Source organism: Catharus ustulatus, chromosome 29, assembly GCF_009819885.2.
Source record: "Catharus ustulatus isolate bCatUst1 chromosome 29, bCatUst1.pri.v2, whole genome shotgun sequence".
NCBI classification, from domain to species: Eukaryota; Metazoa; Chordata; class Aves; order Passeriformes; family Turdidae; genus Catharus; species Catharus ustulatus.
Window position 1 is genome coordinate 3,539,665 of NC_046249.1, and position 26,368 is coordinate 3,566,032.

The window sequence follows — 26,368 nt, forward strand, 5'->3', positions numbered from 1 at the left end:
CCCGGGAGCCGCGATCGTCCCGACCCACCCCGTCGGGGCCGCCACGGCCGCCAGGGGGCGCGGGGCGCGGCCGCGCTGCACCATGGGAGCTGTAGTCCGGCGCGGCGGGACTCGCGCTCCCGGCGTGCCCCGCGCTGGTGCGGCGGGACAGCGCATGCGCGCGGCGCGCGTGGCCCGGGGATGTCGCTGCTGAGGCTGCGGGCGGTGCTGAGGGGCCCGGGCGGGCTCAGGGGACCCGGTGAGCGGCAACGGGGACCGGGAGGGGACACGGAGGCATCAGGGGGGCATGGAGGCACCGGTGGGGACACGAGGAGACCGGGACACGGCCCGAGTGTGCGGACGGAGCTGGGCCGGGATGTCCCACGATCCTGAGCATTCTCTGGGATACAGCTGAAAGATGGAAGGGTCTTTTTGCGTCGTGAGCGCGCCAGAGATAGAGTCGGGGCTGCGGAAGTTCAGGGATATTGTTACTATCCAAAGGACTGATACAGGGCTCTGGGTCCTGTCCCTGCTCTGGGGGTCTTGGGGTGCTGCCACCTCGTTCACAGCGCTGGGGTTTGTGGTGTCCCTGGGGTCGTGTTCCTTCTGAGCCTCTGGTTCCAGGGGTGTCCCTGTCCCTCCTGCCCTCGTGTGAGAAACATCCCTCACTCACTCTGTCCATGCAATATCCAGCTGGGGCCATGGGGCAGAGTGGGGGACAGGGAGTGCTTGAGGAAATGAGGCTTTCTCTGAACCCCTTTGCATTCTTCTGTAGCAGGGATTCCATGGAGAATCTTCAGGAGCTACTCCTCTGCCAGCACCAAGGAGAAGGCGAACAGAAATGGCACCTGTGAGAGGACAGAGCTGCTGGAAGGTGAGTGCTGGGAGAGCTGCAGTGAGCAGACAGCAGTCACACCAGCCTGAGCTGTTGCTTTTTGCCTGGCAGTGACACTGCTGGGTTCCTGGGATGCTGGGGTGGGCCCCAGGTGGATCTCAGAGAGACAGGGGTTGGTATCTCTGTCTGGGAATGGGGCTTGCCAAGGAGAGATGAAGTTCTTGTGTGAACCCTGAGCATGATGCTGGTACATCCAGAGTGAGGACAGGACAGAGCCTTCTGCTGTGCCTTGTCTCCCATCACCTCTCTCTGTTTTCCATAGTGCTCAAAGCTCGAGCAAAGCAGCTCCAAGGCAGTAACGTCCCACAGGTGACAGTCAACAAAGTGGAACTGGATGCACTGGACAATGACAAATACCAGGAGGCTGTGGACCCTGGGCCCAAGCAAAAGCAGCCCAGGGCACAGGGTGATGGCCTGGCCCGGTCCAGCACCTGGGCCAAAAAGTTGCAGAGGGAGATGTACATCCAGCAGCTGAAGATGAAGCAGGAATTCCCCAGTGCTGCCTCCCAGCTAGCTCTGGAGAGCCAGGCCAAGCTGGATGTCAAGGCAGAGGCCAAAGCCAAAGCAGAAACCATGAAGAGCCCAAATATCCCAAAGATGAAAACAACCACTGCCTGGAACCAGAGCTCTGGCAGCCCCCACAGCAAGCCCAGGGTGGTGGAAGCGAAGGAAAGTGCGGAGCTGAAGAGGCCTCAGAGGATGCCGAAGGACAAGAGTAACCAACAGGTCCTGCAGCAGACAATCCAGTGCAACCTGGAGTGCTTCCTGTTCCTGCAGCAGCCAGAGGAGGCTGAGCGGTACCTCCTGCTGTGCCAGAGCTCTCCGGTGAAGAGAAAGGTGCTGGACGTTGGTGCCTACAACATCGTGATGCGCAGCTGGGCCAGGAAGGTACTGAGCCATGGGTGCTCTGGGTGGGAGAGGGGCTGACTCGTGAGGAGAAGCCTCCAGCTGGTTTTACTTGTGGTTGTCACTTCAGCAAGTGTTCAAGCAGTGCTTCTGGCAGCGGGGACTGAGCTGGTGTGAGGCTACAGATCTGTGTGAGGTGGCTTTGAGAGGAAGAAGGGAGTGGGGAAAGGGTAGGGTAGCTAAATCTGAGCAGGAGTAGAGGGGCGTGGAGCTGTGACTTAGGGGCCGCTGGTGTCAGTGTCCACAGCCCCTTTCCCTTCTCAGTGTCCACAGCCTCCTTCCCTTCTCAGTGTCCACAGCCTCCTTCCCTTCTCAGTGTCCACAGCCCCCTTCCCTTCTCAGTGTCCACAGCTTCCTTCCCTTCTCAGTGTCCACAGCCCCCTTCCCTTCTCAGTGTCCGCAGCCTCCTTCCCTTCTCAGTGTCCACAGCCCCTTTCGCTTCTCAGTGTCCACAGCCTCCTTCCCTTCTCAGTGTCCACAGCCTCCTTCCCTTCTCACCTGCAGGGCAGCTTGAATCGCATCGACCGCTTGTTTTCCATACTGCAATCCGCCGGCCTCCGGCCCAACCTGGACTCCTACGCGGTGGCCCTGGAGTGCATGGGCCGGACTCAATCTCCTCCCAAAGCCATCTTGAGGTAACACCTGCCCCAGGTGCTGCTGAGCCTTGAGGGCAGCAGCTCCACATCCTGTGTTTGGAGAACTGGGAGATGCAGTGGGTCAGGGTCAGGAAGAGGTGCCCCTTCTGCATGCCCACCTGGATGCTCTGACCCATTTCTCATGGCCAGATTTTGGGGTGGGTGGAGCACCCTCCTTGCCACCCCCAGCTGCTGGGGAGTTTGTCTGAGATTGTGCACAGGGAAGGAAATGTGGAAGGTGAGAACAGGCACTGTTCCCCCCTGAGCTGGACTGAGAGATGCCCTCTCCAATCAGAGACTGCTTGGTTCCACACCCATCCCAGGCATCTCGCTGCTTCTGGCCCTTCCATTGCTGCCTGGTGGGAATGGCTTGGCTCCTCTGTTTTTGTGGCACTTGGGTGGAGTTTGCCCTTTTTGGTGGGCTCAGTCACATAGCTGATTCCTGCAGGGCTCTCCAGAGGAGCTTGGTCAAGAGATTCAGGTAGATTTTATGGAGCTTAATGGACAGGAAAGTGTCAGTGCTAAAGTGAGCAGCTGAAAGAGCCTTGGAAGATCCCCCAGGCTGGGCCTAGGAGCAGTGCCTGGGGCTGGAGGCACAACCAGCTCCTCTCTAAAGGATGGAGAAAGCCTCTGATGCACTGAACCTCAGGGATGTATCACTGGCCTCTCTGTCTTTTGGCTGCTGACAAGTCCTGGATGCCTTCAGGGGAATGTCTTCAGTCAGCTGACTCTGAGGGGGCTGGCAGTGACTGCTGGACGATGTGGGAGCTGTGTCAGTGCAGCACAGGCTGTGGGGCTGCCTGTGGGCAGCTCGGTCCCGCAGTGGCCACAGCTCAGCCTCCCTGCTCGGGAAGCTCCGCAGCGGTGCGGGCTGAGGGATGGACACCTGATCCCTGTAACCTGAGGAGGGTGACCTTGTGGGACGGGCTGTGCTGAGGCAGCTCCTGCCCTGGCAGCTTCTGTACAACATGCTCAGGCCCTTGGGGAAGATCAAGCCTGTCCTGTCTGTCCCTCCTCAGATATCTGCAGGAGTTGAACAGCAATGGCTTCCATGTGGATGAGCTCTTCCAAAAGTGCCTGTTTGAGGAAGATGAGAAGGAGATGGTGCTGTCAGCCATCAGGACTGTCCAGCCCAACTACCAGCTGCCTCCTCCACCCAGCCCCGAGATCTGCAAGTCTTCTCTGCTCCAGGACTTTTATTCTAGAGTAAGCCACAGTGCTCAGGGAGGTGTTGAAGCTGGCCACAGGTGTTCTTTGGTACAGCCCAGGGGAGGACTAACAAGGAAGAACCTTTTAACCTGATCTCTGCTCAATAGCCCACACAAGGGGAACAGCAAAGCAGAGGGCTTGCAGGGGGCTGGAGATGGCCTCCATGCATGGGGGGCAGTGCTTGGGGAGTTGCTTGGCCATAACACAGCAGCAGAGCTGCCAGAGACCTCTAGACTCAGAGATCCCAGCAAGGTGCTTTCTGCCCAGAATTGTACCACAAACCTCTTGAAGGGAAGCTGGGAGAATGGGCACAGCTTCTCTTCCTTTTACTTTTGGCACTGACTGCCTCTTTCCCATTGCAGGAGACAATGGTGTCATACCCCAAGCTGGATTTCTCTGTGAAGGAGTTGCAGGAGCGCTTCCAGCAGCAGCTGGAGATGGAGCTGAAGAACACCATAACCATCGAGTCAGTGGAGGCAGCCAAGCCCCTGACCCCACAGGCTGTCAAAGCGGTAAAGCTCGGATCTGGGGGCAGCCCTCAGGACCTGTGGGTGAGAGCTGAGGGTCCATGAGCTAAAGAGGGGGCAGCTGATGCTGACCAGCTCTCTTCCTTCCCTTTCATGCAGCGTGAGCTGCTGGGCACCCTCCGCTCCCAGTGGCACAGTGCCATCCTCCAGGCCCTGCGGAATTCCAAGCGCAGCATGGCCCGGCCCAAGAGGCTGTCCAAGTACAGCGTCCTACTCCCCTACCTGTGCCTGCTGCCAGATGAGGAGTATGTGGACATCATGCTGCAGGTAGGTGTCTGGCCTGCCCTCACAGGAGTGGGGCTGGATAATTAGCCATGGGGCTGTCACACAGCACTGATGTCCCACTTGAGCCAGCAAAACTGGAATTTCCTGAGAGTTTTACCAGGTTTTTAGTGCAGGCTGTCTGCTCCCTCTGCAGAGCAGCCAGAGAAATCCATGCTCTGACCTGGTTGTTTTTGCTTCCTCACCATCTGTTCGCTATCATAGAAATCAGCATCTTCCTGTGCTCTCTACTTTAACTCCTGCTCTGTCTCTCTGCTGTGTCTCTTCTGTTCCTCCTTCCTAAGACTCTCTTTATCTTCCCCTTTCCCAGATCCTCAATGATCTGTCTCCACAAGGTGAGTCCCTGGCAGTCCTGGCTAGGGAGCTGGGCTCCAAAGTCTATGACAGGTACATCATCCAGAGGAAGCTGCGCAGCTGCCAGCTGGAGAAGGTGCAGAAGATTTATGAGAACTACATCGAGCTGATGGCAAAGGACAGCCAGGTAGGTGCCCTTGGAGCCAGGTGTCCCAGGCAGGAAAGCTCTGGGCTTTGCAGGACCGGAGAGGACAAGAGGGGAGAAAGGGGCCAAGGCCACTGCCCTGGGCACCTCAAGGGCTAGGTGAGCAGGTTGTTCTCAGAGCTGAGTGCTCATAGGGGCAGGCAGGCAGGCAGATATGCAGTCTGGGCAGGAGGGGCAGGATGCTGTGGGGATGGGCTGTCAGCACTGGGGTGTGGCAAGAGGAAGGATTTTGCAGTGCCACTGTTCTTTTCTCACTGTTGGGCTCACCCCAGCCTCCTCAGCTCTCTTTCCCCAAACATCCCTATCAGGGAGGACCTCACAGGGGCACAAAGATAGGAGAGTCCTTCTCAGAGACACATCCCAGGTAGATAGATCCCATCCAGCAAAGCTCTTGCAGCTGACTCCATTTTTTCCTTCCACCTCCCAGGCCAAGCAGTACTTGCCACGGGAATACTGGGAGAAGCTGGTGGCAGAAGCAGGCTTTGGGCCTTCCCTGAACTTGAAGAGCTGCAGCTGGCCTTGTGTGCTGCTCATGCGCCTGGGCATGCACATGCTGGAGCTCATGGTGAAGGCTATCAAGGTGCCCAGGAACATCCTCAATCGTCGCCTGGAGTCCAAGCCTATCCCTGTCCTCTACCATGTCTACTCCTTCTACAGTAACTGGCAGGTGAGTCTCATTCTGGGGGCTCTGGGGCTGTGCAGGATACCCCTTCTTCAAAATCAGACCCTTGAAAGGCCCTTTTCTGTTCTTGCTGCCATTGTTGCTCAGGGATGCTTTGAGGAGCCCTTGATTCTGTGTGGATGCTCTCCTTACTTGGCATGATCCTTATGGAATGGCTGACTGACCACAGGCTCTTCCACACTCCAGCCCTAATCCTCTGCTGCTGATCCTTCTCTCCAGGTCGGGCTGATAAAGCCCCATCCCATCTACTCCCAGATTGTGTCAAATGCTGCAGAGACCACACTGACCTTCAACTCTTCTGCCATGCCCATGCTATGCCCCCCAGTGCCCTGGACCTCCCCCAATTTCGGTGCCTTTGTCCTCAATGACACCAAACTGATGCGCTTCATGGATGACAGCACCCACCACCAGCTGCTTCTGGATCAGTGTCCCCTTGTGAACCTCCACCCCGTGCTGGATGCCCTGAACCAGCTGGGCAACTGTGCCTGGAAGATCAACCAGCCAGTGCTGGATATTATCATCTCCATTTTCAATGACAAAGGGGATGAGAAGCTGGACATCCCACCTCCTCTCTCTGAGGCTCCTAAGCCTCCCACTGCTCCCAGCAATTCCTCCACCTGGAGCAAGTCCTTCAAGCACGAGCTGTTCCTGTGCAAGAAGAAGACTGCAGAGATGCACAGCCTGCGCATGGACGCGCTCTACAAGCTCTCCATCGCCAACTATGTCAGGGACAAGGTGTTCTGGTTCCCCCACAACATGGACTTCCGTGGCAGGACTTACCCTTGCCCGCCCTATTTCAACCACCTGGGCAACGATGTCACCCGGGCCATCCTGCTGTTTGCAGAGGGGAGGCCGCTGGGGCCCAGGGGACTTGACTGGCTGAAGATTCACCTCATCAACCTGACGGGGCTGAAGAAGAAGAATGCCTTGCAGGAACGGCTGGAGTATGCCAATGAAATCATGGAGGACATCCTGGACTCGGCTGACCACCCACTCACAGTAAGTGGGAGCTTCTGGGAAGTGGAATGAAATGGAAATCAGAATCGATTTTGAAACAAAAGCATTTTGAAAGATACGCTTTTGAGAGATAAAAAGGGAAAAAGCAATGCAGAGATTGCTAAATAACCTGTTCCTATCTGAAAAACTAGGGAACTGGAGGCATGGTGGGAGGAGATACTGTGCCCAGCACATCCCAGGTGCTCAGGGGCTCCTGCCTGTGATTTGAGGGGCACAGCAGCACTGCCAGCTCCCACCAGCCTGTGCTTTCTCATTCCTAGGGCAGGAAGTGGTGGATGGACACTGATGAGCCCTGGCAAGCCTTGGCATGCTGTATGGAAATCGCCAAAGCCTCGAGGTCCCCAGATCCAGCAGCCTACATCTCTCACTTCCCAGTTCACCAGGTAGGAGCCTGGCAGATCCTCACAGCATGTGTGAGGCTCAGCAGGGCAGGAAAGGAGAATCCAGACCTCCAGCTCTGCAATCCCTGCTCCACGTGCCTGGGTTTTCTTAGGAATGGGAATGCAGCGTTGGGCATCTTGGCATGAGACTCTGGTGATTTGCTGCTGCCTGCAGCCATCTGTTTGCCTGTACAACCCAGGGCTGCCTCTCTTCCCTTGGCTCGAGCAGAGCCCAGCTGGGAGATTGCTGGCAGCTGCTGCAGGGTGAGAGCCAGGCCAGTGTCACCTCCTGCAGCCACAGGATCAGGACTGGATGTCAGCCCAGCCGGACAACACCTGGCTGGCTGGAGTGCTCAGAGCTGCTTTGGGAGCCTTTGCTCCACTCCTGCTCCAAGGCTGAAGCCAAGCAGCTCAGCAGAAGCCAATAGGGGAGGTCTGGGACTCTGAGGAAGGGCACAGGGACAGAGGTGCTTGTCCCCCACCTTCAGTGGCCTGTCACCATGTGCCCTGTCCCTGCTCAGGTGCTGCTCAGCTCCCTGAAGGCGCCTGTCCTCCCTGGCTACACAGGGACAAGGCTAATAGTGCCATGGGTGAGGGATGCTGCTCCTCTCTCTCATGAGGAGATGAAGTGGCCATGACTGAGTGGGGAGGCAGCAGTTGTTCTGCTATAGTGATGGTGTGGAATATGCATGAGACAGTCAGGACTGATATTTTGATGACAACAAAAGATCAAGAGAGCAGCTGAGGGTGTGTGGAGGGTGCAGCTAATGAAATATCAGCAAGGACTTCTTCTGGAGAGTACCAGAGTCTCATTCAGCCTGAGTCATCAGTGCTCAGTTAATGGAGCTGTCAGGTCCTGGTGCTGCCTTTCTGCACTGCAGGGAGTGGGGACAGTGTGCAGGAGAAAGGGGGCCCTGCTTGGGGAACACGACAATCCTGGGTTATCTGTGGCTCCTTGTGACGAGGGAGAGCCTGAGCACAGGGGCAGGAGTTGCAGCACATCTGTGAGAAACATTGCTGCCCGTGCAGTCTGGGGAGAACCGAGATCTTCATGCACCATCATTCAGATCCTGCCTGTCTCACCCAAGCTGCTCGTGGTTCCAGGAGGGCTGCAAGGGCAGCTGCTGTAGCAGACACTCACTGTGCTTCTGATGCAGCTTTGGGAAATCTGTGTGGGAGCTGGTTTCTGTCAGAGGGATGTTTTCATCCACTGGCACTGCAGCTGGCTGGAGCTGCAGAGCCAGCTGGGACTTCCTGAGGGATCTTTGGCTTGGCCTGCCTTTTCCTGCCTCTGATCCCACTGCTGAAGTTGTTTTGACTGGCTCTTGGGGCTGCTTTTAGCATCCCAGATGTATTCAGTGTTTTCCCAATTTTCTGGTTTTCAGTGTTTCCACAGAGCTCTGATGTCTGGAAACCTGCAGAGGTGGTGATGTGAGGTTTCTGATTTTTAAACCTCACAGGTCACAGTAGTTAGGGATAGACCCAGGCAAGAAACCTGGCTTGAAGGCAGATGGTCACTGCTGGGAGATGGTCACTGCTCTGAAGAGGAGGGGGAAATAATGACCACCTGAGCCCAGGGTACCTGTGCATGGGGAGGGGGCAGATGAGCAGGGCTCTGTCCACACACTAACTCCTTGTTTCCCCCATGCTCTTCCACACTAACTCTTTGTTTCCCCCACACTTTTCCTGCAGGATGGCTCCTGCAATGGGCTGCAGCACTATGCAGCTCTTGGCCGGGACCTCAGCGGTGCTGCCTCCGTCAACCTGGTGCCCTCTGGGCTCCCTCAGGATGTCTACAGTGCAGTGGCCCAGCAGGTGAGGCACAGTGGGGACACACAGGGTCCTTTTGGACCTGCCTTGGTATGCACAGGGTGACTGCTGCTCCCAGGGAGCAAAGTGGGGATGAGTGTGCAGAGGGCTGGGGAGGCATGAGCTGGGCAGAGACAGTGACTCTGTCCCCAGCTGGGATCTGACTGGAGATCTGTCCTCACAGAGGTGCCTGTGAGAAACCCCCTGGGATTTCTGCTGTCCTCACCTGTCCTGAATGGACTAGGGAGAACTAGGCTGGAGAGGTAGAAGAGAGCAGAGTGTGTTCCTCATCCCTTGGTCACAGCTGGCTGGCCCATGGGTTATGAGATTTTTCTTTCTTGAGCTGAGTTGGAGGGAGTGGGTAGAGATTCAGCCTCCGTCCTGCTACAAAGTCTCTGGTTTCTCTGGCAAGACATGATGTGAAATTTTCCCCTGGGAGAGTGCAGAGAGGCTCATTCAGCTGGCATTGGACCCTGGATCTCCTGTCTGGGTCTCAGCAGGTTTTCTCCAGGCAGCACCACACCAGAGAGCAGGAAGAGTTCATGGGGATGCAGGGCTTGCTCAGTTATCACTGGGGGACAGAGGCAGGAGAATCCAAGTTCTGAACCACAGTCAAGCTGTGTCCTTGTCCCAGCTGGCACCACCCTGTTGCCAAGGGACAGTGCTGAGGAAGCAGGGAAGGCTCTGCAGGCACGGTTATCCATGCTGGATCCCTAGGGAAGGCTCTGCAGGCACGGTTATCCACGCTGGATCCCTTCAGCAGGTGCCTGCTGTAATCCAGGGTGGTGAAAAGGGGCTGCAGGGGTTCTGATGGGAGCTTGAGCCAGACAGTTCACATCTGAGCAGAGCCCACAGACCACCAGCCATGGAGGGGGCTCGAGCCAGCGTGGCTCACGGCAGCACTGACTCAGAGGCACTCTCCTCAGGTGGAGGAGTTTCGGAAGAAGGATGCTGAGCGGGGGTTGAAGATTGCCCAGGTGCTGCAGGGCTTCATCAGCCGCAAGGTGGTGAAGCAGACGGTGATGACGGTGGTGTACGGGGTCACTCGCTACGGCGGCCGCCTGCAGATAGAGAAACGCCTCAAGGAGATCGATGAGTTCCCTGAGGTAGCATTCCTGTGTCCCCCCTCCCTGGGTCCTTTGTCTTTGGTTGTCCCTTTGCATGACCCATGACTCTGCCTCTGCTCTGTGCCAGGAGTACTTGTGGGAAGCATCTCATTATCTGGTGAAGCAGGTGTTCAACAGCATCAAGGAGATGTTCTCAGCAACTCGAGATATTCAGGTGAGGAGCCTGTTGCCCTTTACCTCCACTTTTTCTTCTTCCCTGGTCCATTCATACAAGAGGATGCTCCTTGGGGAGAGATGGTTCTCCTGGCCTAGAGAGGATCTTCCTGCCCTAGCCCAGAGGTGTGGGATTGTGCCATACTCCCCAGTAAGCATTGGACTGTTACAGTCTGCAGCAGGAGTGAGGGTGGCCTGGGAGGGAATTGGTTCTCCCAGCTCCACACTAACTCCAGCTGCTTCCTCCCCTCTTGTGCAGAACTGGCTGACGGAGAGCGCCAAGCTCATCGCCCAGTCAGGCCGGACAGTGGAGTGGGTCACACCGCTGGGGCTCCCCATCATCCAGCCCTACTATCGCTCCAGGTCCACTGTGGTGAGTGTCCAGTGCGAGTTCTCATGGCACACCCTCCCTGTGCCGTGGTGGGAACAGGGAAAAGGCAGGTTGGCATCACTGCTGGGTGAGGCTGCAGAGCAGGTAGGATCCCTGTGTACAGGCACATCCTCCAGCCTCATGGCTCCCTGCAGAGCCTGGAGTGTGTGGGTGGGCTGGTGAGGAAGCTCTGCGGCTCCGTCCCACTCAGGCAGCTGGGGCACGGGCCGTTCCCCGCTCTGAGAGCCTCCTTAGGGCTCGTGTGACTCAGTCTCGCTGCTGTCACCTCCCACGTGCTGCTGTGCTGACTCACAGCCCCCCAGCCCGGCTCCAGCAGCCCTTCTCGGGCCGATTCACCCTGTGAGGGTGAAGGGGTTCACAGGCCTGCCAGCACCCTCAGGAGGGGAGATGCTGGGCAAGATGTCACTGGGCAGTGACAGCTGTCCTGGTGCTGGGACAGGAAAGGCACAGGCCCCTCTGCAGAAGAGTGGGGCAGTGCCCAGCCCCCCATGCTGCCAGGCAGTGCAAGGTGACAAGCTCCCCTCTCCCCACAGCTGAATTGTGGCATGCAGCGCTTGAGTGTGAAAAATTCCAGCAACAGCCAGTAAGTACAAAACCAGGCTGTACACTGTTCCCCTGGTGACCCCAGCCTGTGCTTCTTTCTATCAGGGAAGCTGTCAAGGAGTGCCAGAGCTCCTTTTACTCCCCCTGAGCTGCTGAAACCTGGACAGAGCAGCAGGGCCTTGGGGCCCTCCAGGGCAGCCCCCTCACCCCCAGGCTGGGTGGCACTGCCTCTGTGCCAGTGCTGTCATCTTTGGCCCTGAAATGCCCCAGCTCCTCTGTGCCCCACTTTGTCCTGCAGGAAACCTGACACTGTGAAGCAGAAGAATGCCTTCCCCCCCAACTTCATCCACTCTCTGGACTCCACACACATGATGCTCACAGCACTGCACTGCCTCAGGTAGGCAACGGGCAGCTGTCCTCTCACCTGGCTCTTCCCTGGCTCAGGAGAACATTGCTGGGGCAAGGCACCACATGAGGAGTCCCTGGTGGGCATTTGGGGTTCCTGGCAGAGAAGGAAAGGAGGCAGCAGGACAGGGACAGGGAGATCCTGGGATTGACCACCTCCCTCTGAAGAGCTGCTGGGCAGGGAGTCCCCTTCTTGTGTGATCCCTGCTCCTGTCCCAGCCAGAGGTTCTGCGTGGGGTAGGCCCATCACACAGAGGGGTCTCAGCACTGCCTCATGGCACCTTTGCTTGCTCCCAGGAAGGGCCTGACCTTCGTCTCAGTCCATGATTGCTACTGGACTCACGCGCTCACCGTGGATGTCATGAACCAGGTAAAAGTGTCCTCCTGGCTCCCTTGTGAGCAAGATCTTGCTGATGTGTGCTCTGGGCCCATGCCAGGCCTCGCCTCCCCTGGGCTTTGCTCCATAGGCTGATTGATTCACCCGGCTGAGGTGAACCTGGGATGTTTGCTTGCGGTCGCAGCTGATTTCCTGGCCCCATCTCCTCCCGCTCTGCAGGGAGGGTGTGGGGGAGAATCTGTAGAAACAGGCACTAAACACAGCCTGGCATAGCTGGTGCCCCTGCCCTGAGTCCTTCCCAAGGGCTTTTGTACTAATGAGGGTCAACCTCTGCTTCACACCTCCCCAGGCTGATTCCCTTCACCCTTGTCTGGCAGCCCCCGCTTCCCACTCCTGCTGCTTTCCCTTCCCCTCACCTCTGACCTGTCACTGGGGGAAGGAGGGAAAACACTTGCTAAGCTGCACCTCACTGTTGTCTCCCTGGGTCAGGTCTGCCGGCAGCAGTTCGTGGCTCTGCACAGCGAGAAGATTCTGCAGGATCTGTCTGAGTTCATGCTGCAGAAGTATTGCAGGTATTCCTGGCCTGTTGATATTCCCCCCTACCTCCCAGAGGTCATGTCCAGGTCCTCACAAGTTTTGTCATCTGCCTGGGGGTTGCTCTGGAGGGAGGCTCTCCTTCTTTCTTGCCTGACACCCAAATTGCCTTCAACAGCTGGGTAAAAACCAAGGGCTCTGCACCCTCTTGCTGCAGAATTAGGGGAGGGTTTGGCAGCCCTAGGGCCTGCCCTGGGCTGCTGGGGCTGGGCTCCTGCTGTCACTCTGGGGTGCATGGTCTGTTTTGGAAGAGCTGAATCCTGTTGTCAGGGGCTGCACTAGGGAACAGAGGAGGGTGTGCCTGGTTCCAGACAACCCATGTTTATTTGCTTCCTTCTAATTCATTCAGCTCCAGCACAGAGCCTGTAGCCCACTGGCAGAAGAGACTGATGGAGCAGCTGTCAAATGTCCCCAGGACAGGTAGGAGCATGGGACAGGAACATGCAGGGCTAAGGAGTGTTTTGGGGACAAGGTGAATGAGATGGAATGGCCTCCAAAACCACAAAAAGACAAAAAGACAGACCTGTCTCCTGGGATCAGCTTTCCCCTCCTGTGCTGGACTGCAGAGCCATGAGGCAGAGCAGTCCAGCATGTCCACATTCCCCTGTAGCATTCCTGTGAGTGCTCCCTGCCATCCTTGCTGAGTCCCTGGGATTTCCCCCAGGCTGACCCAGCTTTTCCCATCCTGCTCCTGTTCCGCTCCCATCTGTTTCCAACCATGAGCATTTGCTCGGAGATGGGAGTGAGGGACTCGCCATGGTAATTGCCAGGATCTAGATGATATACATGCAATGGGATTAAGGCAATTAGTTTAACTCCTCCTAATCCCTCAGCCCTGTGTCTGCCAGGCCATCTGGCTCTGCCTGACCTCTGTGTGGAGTGGCCCAGCACTCCATGGGCAGCACAGTCCAGGGACAGGGATCCTTCCTACACTGAAGCCACTTCTCTCCCCCTGTCCACCCCCACCTTGCTCTCCTCTGACCTCTCCTTTCCTCCCCTCAGGTGAATTCAACCTGAAGCAAGTGATGGATTCCACATATTTCTTCAGCTGAACCCTGGTAGCCCACAGGGCCCTGGGATACCTCTGGACCTCCAGCCATGGTGGGCACTGGCCTGCAATGCTCTTCTGTCCCACATCTGATGAGGAAGGAATTGTAGCTTCCAGCCCAGCGAGAGTCCTGTCTCACTCTGAGGTGCTGGAGCAAACTGAGACTCTGCTGGAGCAGCTGGTGGGGAACAGGGGCTCTGCACTGTTTGCTGTCACTGCCTGTCCCAACACAGGGAGAGGGCACCAAGCCCTGCAGAGGGTGCAACTCTGGGCTGGGGGCAAAGGGATGGCAAGAGGCAGGGTGGCTCCCCTCTGCCCTCACCCCAGTGCTGTGAGCACTGTCCTGTGCCTGGTTGTTGCCTGTGCTGGGGTGCTGTCCCTCTCCTTCCCTCTCTGCCAGTAGGGCTCAGACTTGTAGGGACAGGCAACTGGCCTGGCCACAGCAGGAGCCCCAGCTGTGCTCGTGGCCACAGGGCAGGTGCTGTTCTGTGCTCTGCTCCAGCTCTGGGCACTGTCCTCACTCTTCATAGTGCAGCCTCTGCAACTCTTGACTCTCATTTCCAGGGATGGGTTTTGCTGCAGCTCACTGGGGCTCAGGCAGGGAAAACCACTAACTTGGGGGTCAACGTGTATAATACTGTAAATAAAATGTTTTTTGAAATACAAGATGGGACCTGTGTCTTCCTTGAAGCCTTTGCCTGAAGCCTGTGAGATGCCTGGGCTCTGGCTTTACCTTGCCAGGGGCATGGGGAGGTGGGATTGCTGTGTCCCAGCCTGGCTCTGTTCTGCTGATTGGTTGGGCTTTGGTTTCTCACAGGGGTGTCACATTCTGAAAATGCTTTTGTAGCAGAAACATGGAATTGTGCCAGTGCAGCTACAGTGGGAACTGAACTCTCACAGGGGCCAACTGCAGTTTTTCCAGCCAGGAGCCCCCATTCTCACTGGACTGTGGCTTCCCAGACCTCCTTTCCAGCGGGCTGGTGCTGGAGATGGTTGGCACCTTGCAACTGGAGCTGTGTTTGGCCCAGTTCTCAGCTGTGCCCTATAACCACAGGCTCACAGTCAGCCTGCACCCAGCTTCTTCCTGGCTGCTGCTGGAGCAAGGAGAAAGCTGCTGGCAGAGGCTTTTCACCTTGTGGCTTTCCTGGCAAGGGAGGCAGCTCTTCAAAGGACAAAGCTGCAGCCCGAGCTGGGGCTGTGCCCAATGTTCCAGCTCCTGGGGCCAGGCACAGGAGCAGGAGGCGCGGCAGGGAGGGACGGTGGCAAAGAAGCAGAGCCGGAGTCGTGCGTAGCTCTGTCAGCTGCTGACGTTTATTGCACAGGATGGGCTGGATGGGAAGGTGGACGCTTGGAGTGGGGCCCTGTCCCTCCGGCTGCTCGGCCGCAGGGTGCCGGGGCTGGCACGGGCCCCGCGCTCGCGGTACATTCAATGTGGAAGGCTCCAGAGTGCGAGGCAGCGAGGCACACGTGCACACACACACACACACACACATCTGCACACACACCCACACGCACACACAACACACGCACAGGCACCTGGTTCACGGGGTAGGTGCCTGCCCCAGCCCCAGGGCTCGGGCTCCAGCGCCTGCCTCCGTCCTAGCGCTGCCTACGGGGACGTGGGGCTGTGCTCACCCCCAGCCCCGGAGTGGGGGACAGTGTGTTTGTGGGTGCTTACAAGCCTCAGGGCGACCATCCCTCAGACCCTTCCCAACTTACCTCCAGTCCTGGACCATCGCCCCTCGCCTTGGGTCTGTGAGAGGGGCGCAGGGACACGCGCGGCGCCGGGGCTGCGCCAACAGCCCCGGAGAGGTGTCCTGCGGGTCACACACAGGGATGTGTTCAGGTCATAGATATCATACATAGAGTTGGTCATGGCGAGGATGCAGCTGTGGCTTCTATGGGCAGCCGGGGAGGCCAGGGGGCAGCGGGGCTTCGCCGCGGGGAGCGGGCGACAGGGTCAGACTTTGGTCGGAGACGACAAACCCGGGGGCTCAGCCCAGTGACCCCGCGGTGGGGAGAGGGCACAGCAGCCCCAGACCCTCCCTCAGCAGCTACCCCGCTGTGCAGCGGTGGCAGGAGGGACCGGGGAGCGGGGCTGGCGCGGTGGCGGGGGGCGGCAGCCGGCGGTGCGGCCGTGGCCCTCACCCGGCGGCGCGGGGTGGACACGGGGTGAGATGGGACTCCCTGCCGCCGGCCCTCCCCGTGCCTGGCGCGGAGGTCACAAGTTGGAAGACAGCCTGGACTTGGCCGGGTCCGTGTCGGGCGTGCTGGACGCCGAATCCTTGCGGGCCGCCGCCGGGTCCTGCGGCAGGGCGGGCGGCGGTGTCAGCCCCGGGCCCGTGGGCGCCGTGTGGGCCGGGGCCCCCCGCGGGGGTGCCGGGCCCCGCAGCCCGGCCGGAGGGCCAGGGCCCGGCGAGGCGGCGGCCGGGCCCCCTCCGATGGAGGTGCTGGACTCGCGGGCGGAGGCCGGGGGGCTCTGGGTGCTGCCGGCCGCCAGCCCGTGGGGCAGCGAGGGCTGCGAGGCCGAGAGGGGCCGCGAATCCTGGCTGAGGCTGCTGGTGTGCAGCGCCTGTGTGCTCTTGTGGGCGGCCAGGCGCTGGGGCGAGCTGGGCGCTGGCTGCTGGCTGAGGGACAGCTGGGAGCCCAGCGGCCCTGGGGCACCTGCGTAGGCGAACGTCCGGCTGGCCAGCGGGCTTTGGGATGGCGGGCTGGCCGCGGCCGCGGCGAAGGCGCTGGTGGAGGCGGGCAGGGCCGTGGGCTGAGCCGGGTCCTGCGAGGGCGAGGGGTTGGCGTGGGGCACGGGGGGCTGCGGCTGCGGCGGGGGGCTCTGCTGCAGCAGGACGGGGGACACGGCGAAGGGGCTGGGCACGGCCTGGGCGTACTGCAAGCGGCGCATCATGCGGGGCGAGCCCAGCGCCATGGAGCCCACCAGCGGGCTGGCCATCTGCGGGCAGAAGCTCATGGCGACGGCTTGCTGGAGGGTGGCGATGGCAGAGGTGACCTGGGGCTGGACGGGGCTGTACATGGCCGTGTGCTGCTGCAGCTCTGCCTGCTGCACCATCTCCCGGTCGTACTTGACGATCTCCTGGATGATTTCGTTCTCCTGGTTGTTGAAGACACCTGAGTTGAGGTCATGCTGCACTTTGTGGAGCAGGATTGAGTTCTTCTTCCCTACAGGAAGAAGGCCGGGAGAGGAAGAACTGTGAGACCCTGTACTGGGGCTATGCTGGGCTCCCATGGGAACAGCTGCCCCCTTTGCCAAGACACCCTCTCTCGCCCTCCAGGCCCCGCTCTGTGTCCTACCGATGCGGTCGAGACGGTCGATGGCCACAGTCTCAAAGGCCCGTCTCATCATGGGGTACTCCTCCAGCACCTCGTTGAAATTGTCCACTGAGAGCGAGTAGAGGCGGCAGTAGGTATCTGCACGGACACTGGCCGTGCGCCGGCCACGGGTCAGCAAGCAGATCTCTGGGGGAAAAACACCAAGGCCAGGGTCACAACACCACCATCAAGGACAAAACAGGGCAGGCCAGGAGCAGGGTGAGAGAACCACCATGCAGTGGGTGCCTTGGGACAGCACAGGTGTCCCAGTGCCACTCACAGACCCTGAGAGGCTCAGTCCTGCCAGTGCTCACCCCCAAAGTAGGAACCATCAGAGAGTTTCATCTCCTTGTTGCCCTTGGTGAGGATGCTGACCACCCCGTGCTGGATGAAGTACATCTTCTTGCCAATGGTGCCCTCTCGGATGATGTAGTCACCCGGCTGGAACACCTCAAACTTCAGCTTGGTGAGCATCGCCGTGACGAAGTTGGGGTCAGCGTTGGCAAACAGCGGCATGGAGGCCACCAGCTTGCGGCAGTTGAAGTTCACGATTTCCTATGGGGAGGTGGGTGAGCCCAGGAAGCTGGGACATGCTTCCCCAGGGACATGCTCCCCACCCCAGACAGTCTCATGGACACCCTGGCATGCAGATTGTGCATGGACACGCTCCCACGCGGAGCTGAAAGCTGCAGCAAGAGGTGCTTGACCCCAAGCACGTGCATGGCAGGAGCTGGTGGGACCTACAGCAAGGAGGAGGGGATCCCTTCCCTTGGCAAGGGGGGACAATCCCCATCCTCACAGCAGCGTTCTCCTCCCAGCTCTCCAGCCCTCACCTCACGCAGGGGCTCGTTGAGCTCCCCCAGGATGCTGTCCTCATCAAACATCTTGCCTTGGTACCGATGCTCGTAGTAGTCGTGGATCTTCTGGCGGAAATCAGCGGGCAGCTTATGGAAGGACATGTACTGCTCCACCTGCTTGTACTGTAGGGAGAGGTGGTGTCAGCTGGGACCCTCCACCCACATGGGGCTGGTCCCACTCCATCGTCCCACTCCTGCTCCTGAGCAGCAACCCTCAACCCCTGTGGCTGCAGCTCCAGGAGGGGACAAAGGTCTGCATCCCATCCTACCTTCTCCTGGTACTGGCGCCGGGAGGAGTCCAGCGACTGGATGAGGGCGGTGGCGTGGCCAATGAACATGGCGTAGCAGGTGGCCCCCACGATCATGCTCAGCATGGTCAGCCAGATGTCCGTCATGCTCTCGGGTGCCTGCTTCCCGTAGCCGATGCAGAGCATGTGGCTCATGGACTTGAAGAGGGCGAAGGAGTACAGCTCACTCCAGGAGTCGTTCTGCAGTGACAGGGACAACAGCTCAGCCATGCACATGTCTGTGTGTGTGTGTGAGCATTGCTGGAGGGCACAGCGTCCTGGCTCATGCCTGGCCACAGTCCCAGTTCTCTCCCAGCAGTAGGAATTTATTGAAAAGCAGACTTTTTAAACTTTCCAAACTCCCCCAGCGAAGTAGGCAGGGAAGGAGAAGGGTGAGACAGGCAGGGGAGGAAGAAGAGGAAGCCAGGCGGAACAAAGCAGAGATGGAAATTTGATGAAACAGGATGAGACAGACAGGAGGAAAGGGCCATTTGCAGGAGGCTGCAAGGCTGAGAGGGAGCAATTAGAAACAGGGGCCATTATTTATTAATAGCAGCTTTGTGGTTAATGAGCAGGAGAAGGCGGCAGGGGATGGGGCCAAGAGCCCCATGTCAGCACATTCCTCCCACCCAGATCAATCCACTGCTTCAGGTCCTGTGAGACCTCACCAGGACGACGGCAGCATCCGGGGCTGGGTGCTCCCTGCACCATGAGGCACCACAGCCCTGGCCCATGGGGGATGGCATCTCCTGGGGCTGGAGGATGGAGGACGGATGATGTGGGCATGGGTGGGAGCCCCAGGAAGCAGGCAGGAGCACAGTGTGGGGCAGATGGAACTCACCACCATCCCATTGATAGAGACCCAGCAGTTCTGGGGGAAATCCTGCAGCATGGGCACCAGGAACTGGAGGCAGCCGTCCCAGTGGCAGAGCAGCAGCATCATCCCGATGAGGTTGATGATCCTCATCACCGCGCTGGCCAGGTCGTAGGTCATGTGGAAGATCTGTGGGTGGGTGGGATGGCAGGAGATGAGCCTGGGGACTGTCCAGCCCTGCTCAGGCCACTGACCTGCATGGCCTTAGCTGGAAGAAGGTCCCGTGGCTGGCCTGGCTCCGGCCTCGAGGTGGCTGTGCTCCACCTGCCTATTTATAGCCCGTGGGTGCTGCCTGGGAAGCGCTAATGGCAGCGAGCCTTGACAAGGATCAGGGAGACACAAATACTTTGGGCACTGAGGAGGGAGCAAGGCAGCTCTGAGTGCAGGGTATGGGCCAGAGCCACGCAGCAAAGCTGATTGTGTCCTCTCAAAGCAGGGTAAACCTCAAAGCTGGCGACCCTGAAGGACTGGGGATCCTGTTGTCCTCCCCAGTGCTCCCTGAGCTCCTGGTGGGGTAGGGTGCCAGAGGGGAGAGAGGCAGGAGGCACTGAGGTGAGCAGGGGGATAGAGTGCTACTGGCACCCATGGTGGGTGCTATACCATGGCTCAGGGATGCCCCAAACCCTCCAGGGTGGGTCACAGCCACCAGCAGCCCCACACACAGCCCCACATATCCTCTCCACCCTGCCAGTTTGTCAGGGAACCACTGCGCTCGCAGGGCCCCTCCAGCTCCCACTCTGTCCAGCCATCCAGCTGCTGCCAGAGGGTCCCACAGCAGGTCCTCACCTCCTCCCACTGGTGGATGTAGCGGATGAGCCGGGAGAGGCGGAGGAGCCGCAGGAGGCTGAGGATCTTGGTGAATCGCACGATGCGGAGGGCGCGGGCTGTCTTATACACCTCCGAGTCTATGCCCTTCTCCACAATGAGGAAAACGTAGTCCACAGGGATGGAGGAGACAAAGTCCACCACAAACCAGGTCTTGAGGTACTTCTTCTTGATCTTCTCGGGATCCAGGATGATTTCTGTGTTGTCCTCAATGACGATCCCTGTCCGGAAGTTCAGCACCAGGTCCATCAGGAAGAAGGTGTCAGAGACCACATTGAACACGATCCAGGGGGCCGTGGTCTCCTCCTTGAAGAAGGTGATGCCCACGGGAATGATGATCAGGTTGCCGACCATGAAGAGCAGCATCGTGAAGTCCCAGTAAAATCTGGGGAGCAAGAAGATGTTGGGGATGTCACCAACAACCCAGAGTGCCCCCTTGCCAAGGGGACCCAGCCACCTGTCCTGCCCTAAGGGATCTACTCCACTGGGCTACTGTCACTCTAATGCCACCTCAGCCACAAGAATGAAACGCTTACTCTCCCCAGAGACCACATCCTGCTCCCAGGGTGATCTTGCAGCCAGCAGAGCCCCTGATTGAGGCAGAGGATGGGGCTGAGGGCTTCTGCTGCTCTGATTTGGCCAGTGGCAGCAGGTCCTGTGGGAGGGGAGAATGATGGCACCAAGCATCGGAGGGGGACACGCGCTAGCTGAGCTGCCCGGGGGCATCCCATGGGCTGAGGACCCCCAAACGACCAGCAATGCTCAAGGTGGAGTCAGTATCCGAGAGCCCCGGGAGCAGCCCCCAGAGCGGGCTCCCAAGGGCAGGGGACAGTCCCCAGGGACAGCCAGGGCCACCTCACCCCGGCACCTCCCTGGGCCAGGCTGGGTCGCGGTTTGGGGATGCCAGGGTGGGGTCTGCGCGTCGGCCCCGCAGCGCGGGCGCGGTGCAAGGAGCCGCCGCGGCTCCGGTGCAGCGGAGCACGTACGGCTGCAGCTGGCGGCGGCAGCGCCCGCAGCCCCGGCCAGACACGCGGGCGGTGCGGGGGTGAGCGGCCGCCTCCGCCCCTGGCCCTGCCTGGGCTGCGCTGTTCCCTCCTGCCTCACTCCACCCTTCTACTCTTTCTCCCCGTCCCCCTCTCCCGGGCCACCGATGACCTTTCTGAGCATCTGCAAGGTCACAGCAGCTCTGTCACGGCAGGATGACGCGGAGGCCACCTCGGCGCTGCCTCGCCTCGTCTGGCCGGGGGCAGGAGTGGGGGGATCCTCCTCAGTGCCACGTGCACGGACACGCGGGACCCTCGCCCCCGCATCCTGCTCAGCCCACCCTGAGAGCTGCAGGGTGACGGGCTGGGGGTGCCATGGCCACGCTGTGCCCCGGGCACGCTGTGCTCTGGGGGATGGGAGGACGAGGAGGAGACCCCCATGCACGCACACAGGAGAGGCGATGTGCCAGATCCGTCCGTGTCCCCCCCCACCTCCCCCCCACTGCGCACACTAGCGCAGGACCAGAAGGAGCTGAGCATCCCAGCTCCTGACCTTTCTCCAATGACACCTTCCTCATGTGAGACATTGCCGTGGCAACCGTGAGTGATGTCACTGCTGCAAAACGATGACTTCACACCAGGGCGGTCCCCAGGGTACCCTCGGCAGAGGAGCTGAGCTCCCCCTGCACCCCTACACCGAGCTCTGGTTGTGGCACCAAACAGGCCCAGCTGGACCCCTGGGCTCCCACGCACGGCACGACCTCCCAGGCAGGGATGCCAAAATCAGCAGAGCTGCTGTGGGGCTGGGTCTGTCCCTAAACCCCCTGGCAGCTCCCGCTCAGACTGACCCCGCTGTGCTGCGTGGGTCTCGCAGGGGCATTAGCCATGCAAAGCTGTGAAGAACAAAGATTAAATAACCATGCCAGCTGGGCAAAACTCCCCTCTGGCTCCAATCCCTCTGCAATCTGGCTGAGCTAGGGCAGAATTCGGCCTGTGGAGAAAGATAAACTGCTCCTGATCCCCCACTGCACACAACTGACCCTGTGTGATCGCCCCGGGGACCAGCGTGCAATGCCAATGCTTTCTTCCTCACAAGGTTCATGTGCATAGATAAAAGATCCAATCCAGGCTACTAAAAATATCTGAAAACAAATTAATCAGGATCCTTGACACCACTCCCTCGCTTCTGACCCAATTGTATGACAGTGATGATGACAGGAGATGCCCAAAGCCCCTGCAAGAGGCAGCTGCCACCTTCCTGCTCCATCGTCTGGCACAGTGGGGCTGCTCTGAGGTCCTGGGCAAGATAAGAGTAGGGACCAAGCCCTAGAGGGGGGCATGGCCACGATATGCCAGAGTGGTCTGTGCTTAACTCCACTGGCAGCACTCAGAGCTCCAGGGATTGCCAGGGATGATCCAACCACTCCTGTCTGTGCTGATCCCAAGGGACAGGCACCTGGTTGGACAGAGCTCCTCTAGACCCCCTCTGCCCCTGAGCTCCGACCCTTTGGCTCTGATGGGGCCCAGATGCAAACCAGGTTGCCTGGTGGGCAAGAGCAGCATGGGATCAGACAACAATCAGTGTGGGATTGGAGCAGAATTGGGGCAGGATCAAACTCACACTAAACACTCATATTCTAAAAATGAGCTTGCTGTGAGAAGTGGGCTGTGGAGCCAATGGTAGAAGTTTGCCCAAGCTCGTGAGCAGCAGTGGCCAACTGATCATCTGTAGTCCCAGTTCCCAGTACAGCCAGTTGTGATGAATGACTGGTGCCTTCTCCTCTGGAAAAGCCTTTTACCCCCGGGGGACCCTGGGGAAGGGGGGATAAAGGCTTTGCAAACTGCTCAAGGACCCAAACCTTCACCATTCCCGAAGTCGGTCACAGCCTGTTCTCCCCTTGAGCGGAGCCTTTCAGCAACTGATGCTGCAGAGGGAGGGGCCCAGCTCCCCAACACCCTCACCACAGGGAATGGGAACACCAGCACCAGCGGCAGAGCTGCCACACACCGGGAGCATCAGCAGCTGGAGAGCCCAGTCCTGCTCAGGAGCCTGTATGGTGGCACCATCCAGGCAGAGGAAAAGCTCCTGAAAACATTTAAACCTGGGCGAGGAAGGCTCCAGCCAAACAACACCAGGGACATGCTTTGTAAGCATCTTTGCCCCTGATTCACATGCAGGAATGGTTCTTGCAACAGAAAATCATCATCGTGAGAACCTCCTGCTGGGCTCCAAGCCCAGTCCCAGCCCAGCCCTGTGGAAGGCTGGAGTAACCCTTGGGCAGTCCCTTGGTGGTCACAGGGTGATGGGCACTGCCACCACCTCCAAACCACCAGCTGCAGCTCCTGCAGCTCCCAGAGCGATGCCCCATGGCTGGTACAAAAACCCAAAAAGAAGCAATAAAGGAATTGGTGCTGGCTTGGCTGTTCCTCCAGAGACCAGAGTGGAAAAGTCAGTGACAATCATTGCCCAGCACCCAAAAGGAGGTGGCTCTGCTTCAGCACACACTTACAAGTTCTCTTTGATCAGATTTTGCAGCTCAGGATCTCACCAGCCGCCCTGATTGCTTCCTTGTCATTCAATATTTATGTAAATAGCAATTTTGGTTCCTGGAGCAAATCTGCCCTGAATTGTGTGTGAACGATGGCAGCACCATGGCCATGAGGAGCCAGGATTGCTAAATGATGCCGATTATGAAATGATGTCACAGATGCAGATGGGTAATGATTTTCTCTTAAGATGGGAAATGGGTTTTGCAGGGCAAACACGACCAGGTCACACTCCCATTATCATTACTGGATAAATGCTTTTTTGATTATTTTAAGGCAGGACAATATGGGAGGGATGCACTCGTGTCCCCAACGTGCACAGGCAGAGCGGTTCCTCAGCCCAGTCTCGCGTGGGCCGATCCTGTTCCTGTGCACAGTTGTGGAGCTGGAGGATGCCATGGCTCTGCCTGCAGCTCCTCCCCACTGGGCAGGGAACTCTCCTACGCCACTTCCAGCATCAAAACACAGGCAGCCACTCTGCCCCAATGGGTTTCAAGTCTCGATAGTGATTCCAGGAGGATGAAGCCCGTGCAGGACAGGACAGCCAGGGTGACTCCCCAAGGTCACTCCAGGACCCACCTGCCTGCTGCAAGCACCAGTGCAGGGAGTGATGCTGCTGCACTCTGGGGAATCCTCTGAGGCCTCAAGCCCACTGCAGGCTCACCAGAAGGAGATCCCCACTCTTGGCAGCACTGTGGGCTCTGCCACCAGCGCCATGGTTCTGCCAGCCCAGAGAAGCAGGGCAGGCTCTGCCCCGGTGCAGGCATGGGGGTGACCCCACTCCCAGCCTCCCCCAACACCCCACAGCTGCTGAGGGTGAGGAGGAGCACAGGGAGTGAGGAGGGGCCAAGTCCTCCCACTCAGCAGCCCCAGGATCCACCTGGCACTGCCACCTCTGCTCTGTCATGGCAGGGACAGTGGAGCTCCCTCTGCCACAGGACCAGCAGTGGCCAGGTGGTGTGGCCACTTCCCACCCCAAATCTGCAGCAGAACCTGGGCAGCGAGATGAGGAGGGGGCTGTGCTGGGTTCCCATTGCAGGTTCCCATGGTGGAAAAGCTCAAAGCCCTGTGCAGGACATTGGCCCTGAGGGAAGGCCAAAGGCCTCCAACTGCTCCTGTGGAAGATGCCGGAGCAGCCCAAGAGCAGCACACGAGGGTGAAAGCAAGAGGTGAAAGCACTGGCCCCTGCCCTGAGCCCACGGCCACCTCCACCTGCCTCAGGGAACCCCAGCCCATGGGGATCCATCAGTGTCAGCGGTGAACAGAACCTGAGATCTGTCTCAGGGGATCCCCCACTCAGGCACCCAGCAAACCCTCCCTTGAGCCACCCCATCCTCTCACCAGCACAGCAGCACAATGACTCGGGGCCGAGCCCCTCGGCTCCCCCAGGCTCTGGTCAAAGGCTCTTTCAGCCCCTTTGAGATCTCTGGACCAGGGTCCTCCCAGTGCTGGCTCACCAGCAATGCCAGCAGGGTCTCAGCATCCCTATCCCTGCAAGATCCCACGCTGCCTGCCCCAGACAGCACAGCCATCCCTCCCGGCAGCTTTCACACGACTTGGGAAGCATTTGCCACTCTGGATCTCGCCAGGGCTCAGAGGATGGGAAGGAGATGGAGCTGCAGAGCCCTTCTCCCTGGTTTATCATTCCTTGCCTGGCAGACACACAGGCTGGATCTTGGGGACTCGAGTCCTCTCAGGAGCAAGAAGAATCCCCCTCAAACCGGCTGAACCCCAGGGACAGAATCAGGCCTCCTTGGGGGAGGGGAGAGCCTTCACAACGCTCTGCCAGGCAGCGGCAAAGCACGGCCCCCTGCCCAGCCCCAGCCCTGCCCAGGGAGGGGGACACGGAACCCCAGGGAGCTCCGGGGACAGAGCCGAGGCCCGGTGGGGCTCAGGAGGATGAAGCCGGGCCGAACCTGCCGAGACCCCGGGAAGGACAAGGGGACGAGGGGATGCCCTTGCCCAGGCACCGCGAGGGCTCCCGGCATCCCCGGAGCGGCGGCTGCTGCGCTGGGGAGGGGGATGCCTGGCTCGTCCCCTCCCGCGCCCGGCGGCGGCTCAAGGTGCCCTCGGCCCGGCCGCACCGGTGGCCCCGCTCCCGGCCCGGCCCGATGCCCGGCCCCGCGGAACGCGAGCCCCGCGGGTACCCCCGCACCTGAAGTCGCTGTAGGGATGGATGATCCAGGCCCCCGCCGACTTGACGCGCTCCTGCTCCCGCTCCACCGCCTTCTGCGAGCCGAACATCCGCAGCGAGAACTTGTTGACGCCGGGCTGGAGCATCGCCCCGAACTGCCGCTGCATGAAGCTGGCCTGGCTCCCGCGGACCTCCTCGGCCGCATCCTCGCTCGCCCCCTCCTCGGCCGCTTTGGCCCCGCCGGGGGATGCGCCGCCGCCGCCGCAGGAGAAGGAGACCTTGGGCTCGCGGGGCGGCTCCGGGCCGGGGCTGCGCGGCGGTTCCCCGCGACGGCACTCGCCGTTCGGGGACCCCTTCCCGCCGCGGCCCCGCGCCCTCCCCGCGGCCGCCGCGCCGCCGCGCTTGGCCCCATCGGCCGCCTCCTCCTCGGCCGCTGCCTCCCCGCCCGCCGCGCCGCGGCCCGCCCGCATCCTGCCGCCGCTGCCGCCGCCGAGGCCACCGGCGGCCGAGTGGCGCCCGCCGCCGCGGCGAGGGCGGGCCGGGGCGGGCCGGGGGCGGGCGGTGGGGCTGGGCCGGGGGCCGGGCGGCTCCGTAGCTCCCCCCGCCGGCACAGCCCTCGCCGGTGGGAGCGGGTACCGGGACCAGGCACCGGGATGGGTCATTCACTTTCCGTCCCGACGGCCTCGGGCTCCGTCAGCGCAGTCCCCGGTGCGGTGTGGTGCGGGGCCGGCCGCTCTCCTCACGGGGCTCCGCTGCCACCAGCCCACCCGGCTCGCCGCGGAGGGAACAGAGCACTGCCTACCCCCCGGTCAGGGATTGACCCCCCCCATCGCCACTCCAGGTGCGGCAGCTTTGCCCTCCCTCCGCCACCAAGGACCCATCGCTCCAGCGCTGAGCCCTCTCTAAACCCAGCTGGTGTCAGGAGGAATCCCCCGAGGTGTACCCGGGGATGGAGGCCCCGGAGCAGCGCCCCAGGACAGCGCCAGCACCCGAAGTTGGATACCGGACCCCCGCCAGGGGAGCTGATGCTCTGGAAAACGGGACATCCCGACCGGCACCTCTTGCCCTCTGCCACGGGAACGGGCTCGTCCGGCTGCGGCTCCCGCGGGCTGCGAGGTG

At 60.0% G+C, this 26,368-nt stretch overlaps 2 protein-coding genes across 3 annotated transcripts; one reads left to right on the top strand and one right to left on the bottom strand.

The window, feature by feature from the left end:
- The first annotated feature begins 159 nt into the window (after window positions 1–159).
- Window positions 160–14,084, top strand: POLRMT (RNA polymerase mitochondrial). 2 transcript variants are annotated; one of them, XM_033082102.1, is made up of 21 exons: window positions 160–238; window positions 755–853; window positions 1,137–1,762; window positions 2,285–2,415; window positions 3,435–3,621; window positions 3,987–4,136; window positions 4,251–4,418; window positions 4,744–4,914; window positions 5,360–5,599; window positions 5,834–6,613; window positions 6,892–7,014; window positions 8,704–8,826; window positions 9,747–9,926; window positions 10,015–10,101; window positions 10,360–10,473; window positions 11,025–11,074; window positions 11,333–11,431; window positions 11,737–11,809; window positions 12,266–12,348; window positions 12,720–12,790; window positions 13,373–14,084. In XM_033082102.1, the coding sequence occupies exons 1-21, from the start codon at window positions 181–183 to the stop codon at window positions 13,420–13,422; spliced, it is 3,663 nt and encodes a 1,220-aa protein (XP_032937993.1). In that variant the 5' UTR covers window positions 160–180; the 3' UTR covers window positions 13,423–14,084. The 2 variants fall into 2 exon arrangements, with proteins under 2 accessions (XP_032937993.1, XP_032937995.1); XM_033082104.1 differs by having other exon boundaries at window positions 168–238; window positions 758–853.
- Window positions 14,085–14,707: 623 nt separating this feature from the next.
- On the bottom strand, window positions 14,708–25,734 carry HCN2 (hyperpolarization activated cyclic nucleotide gated potassium and sodium channel 2). The gene is made up of 8 exons (XM_033082406.2): window positions 25,271–25,734; window positions 19,547–19,970; window positions 18,728–18,889; window positions 17,869–18,087; window positions 17,576–17,722; window positions 17,057–17,297; window positions 16,725–16,889; window positions 14,708–16,592 (listed from the first exon to the last, which is right to left on the bottom strand). The coding sequence occupies exons 1-8, from the start codon at window positions 25,717–25,719 to the stop codon at window positions 15,640–15,642; spliced, it is 2,760 nt and encodes a 919-aa protein (XP_032938297.1). The 5' UTR covers window positions 25,720–25,734; the 3' UTR covers window positions 14,708–15,639.
- Window positions 25,735–26,368: the final 634 nt, after the last annotated feature.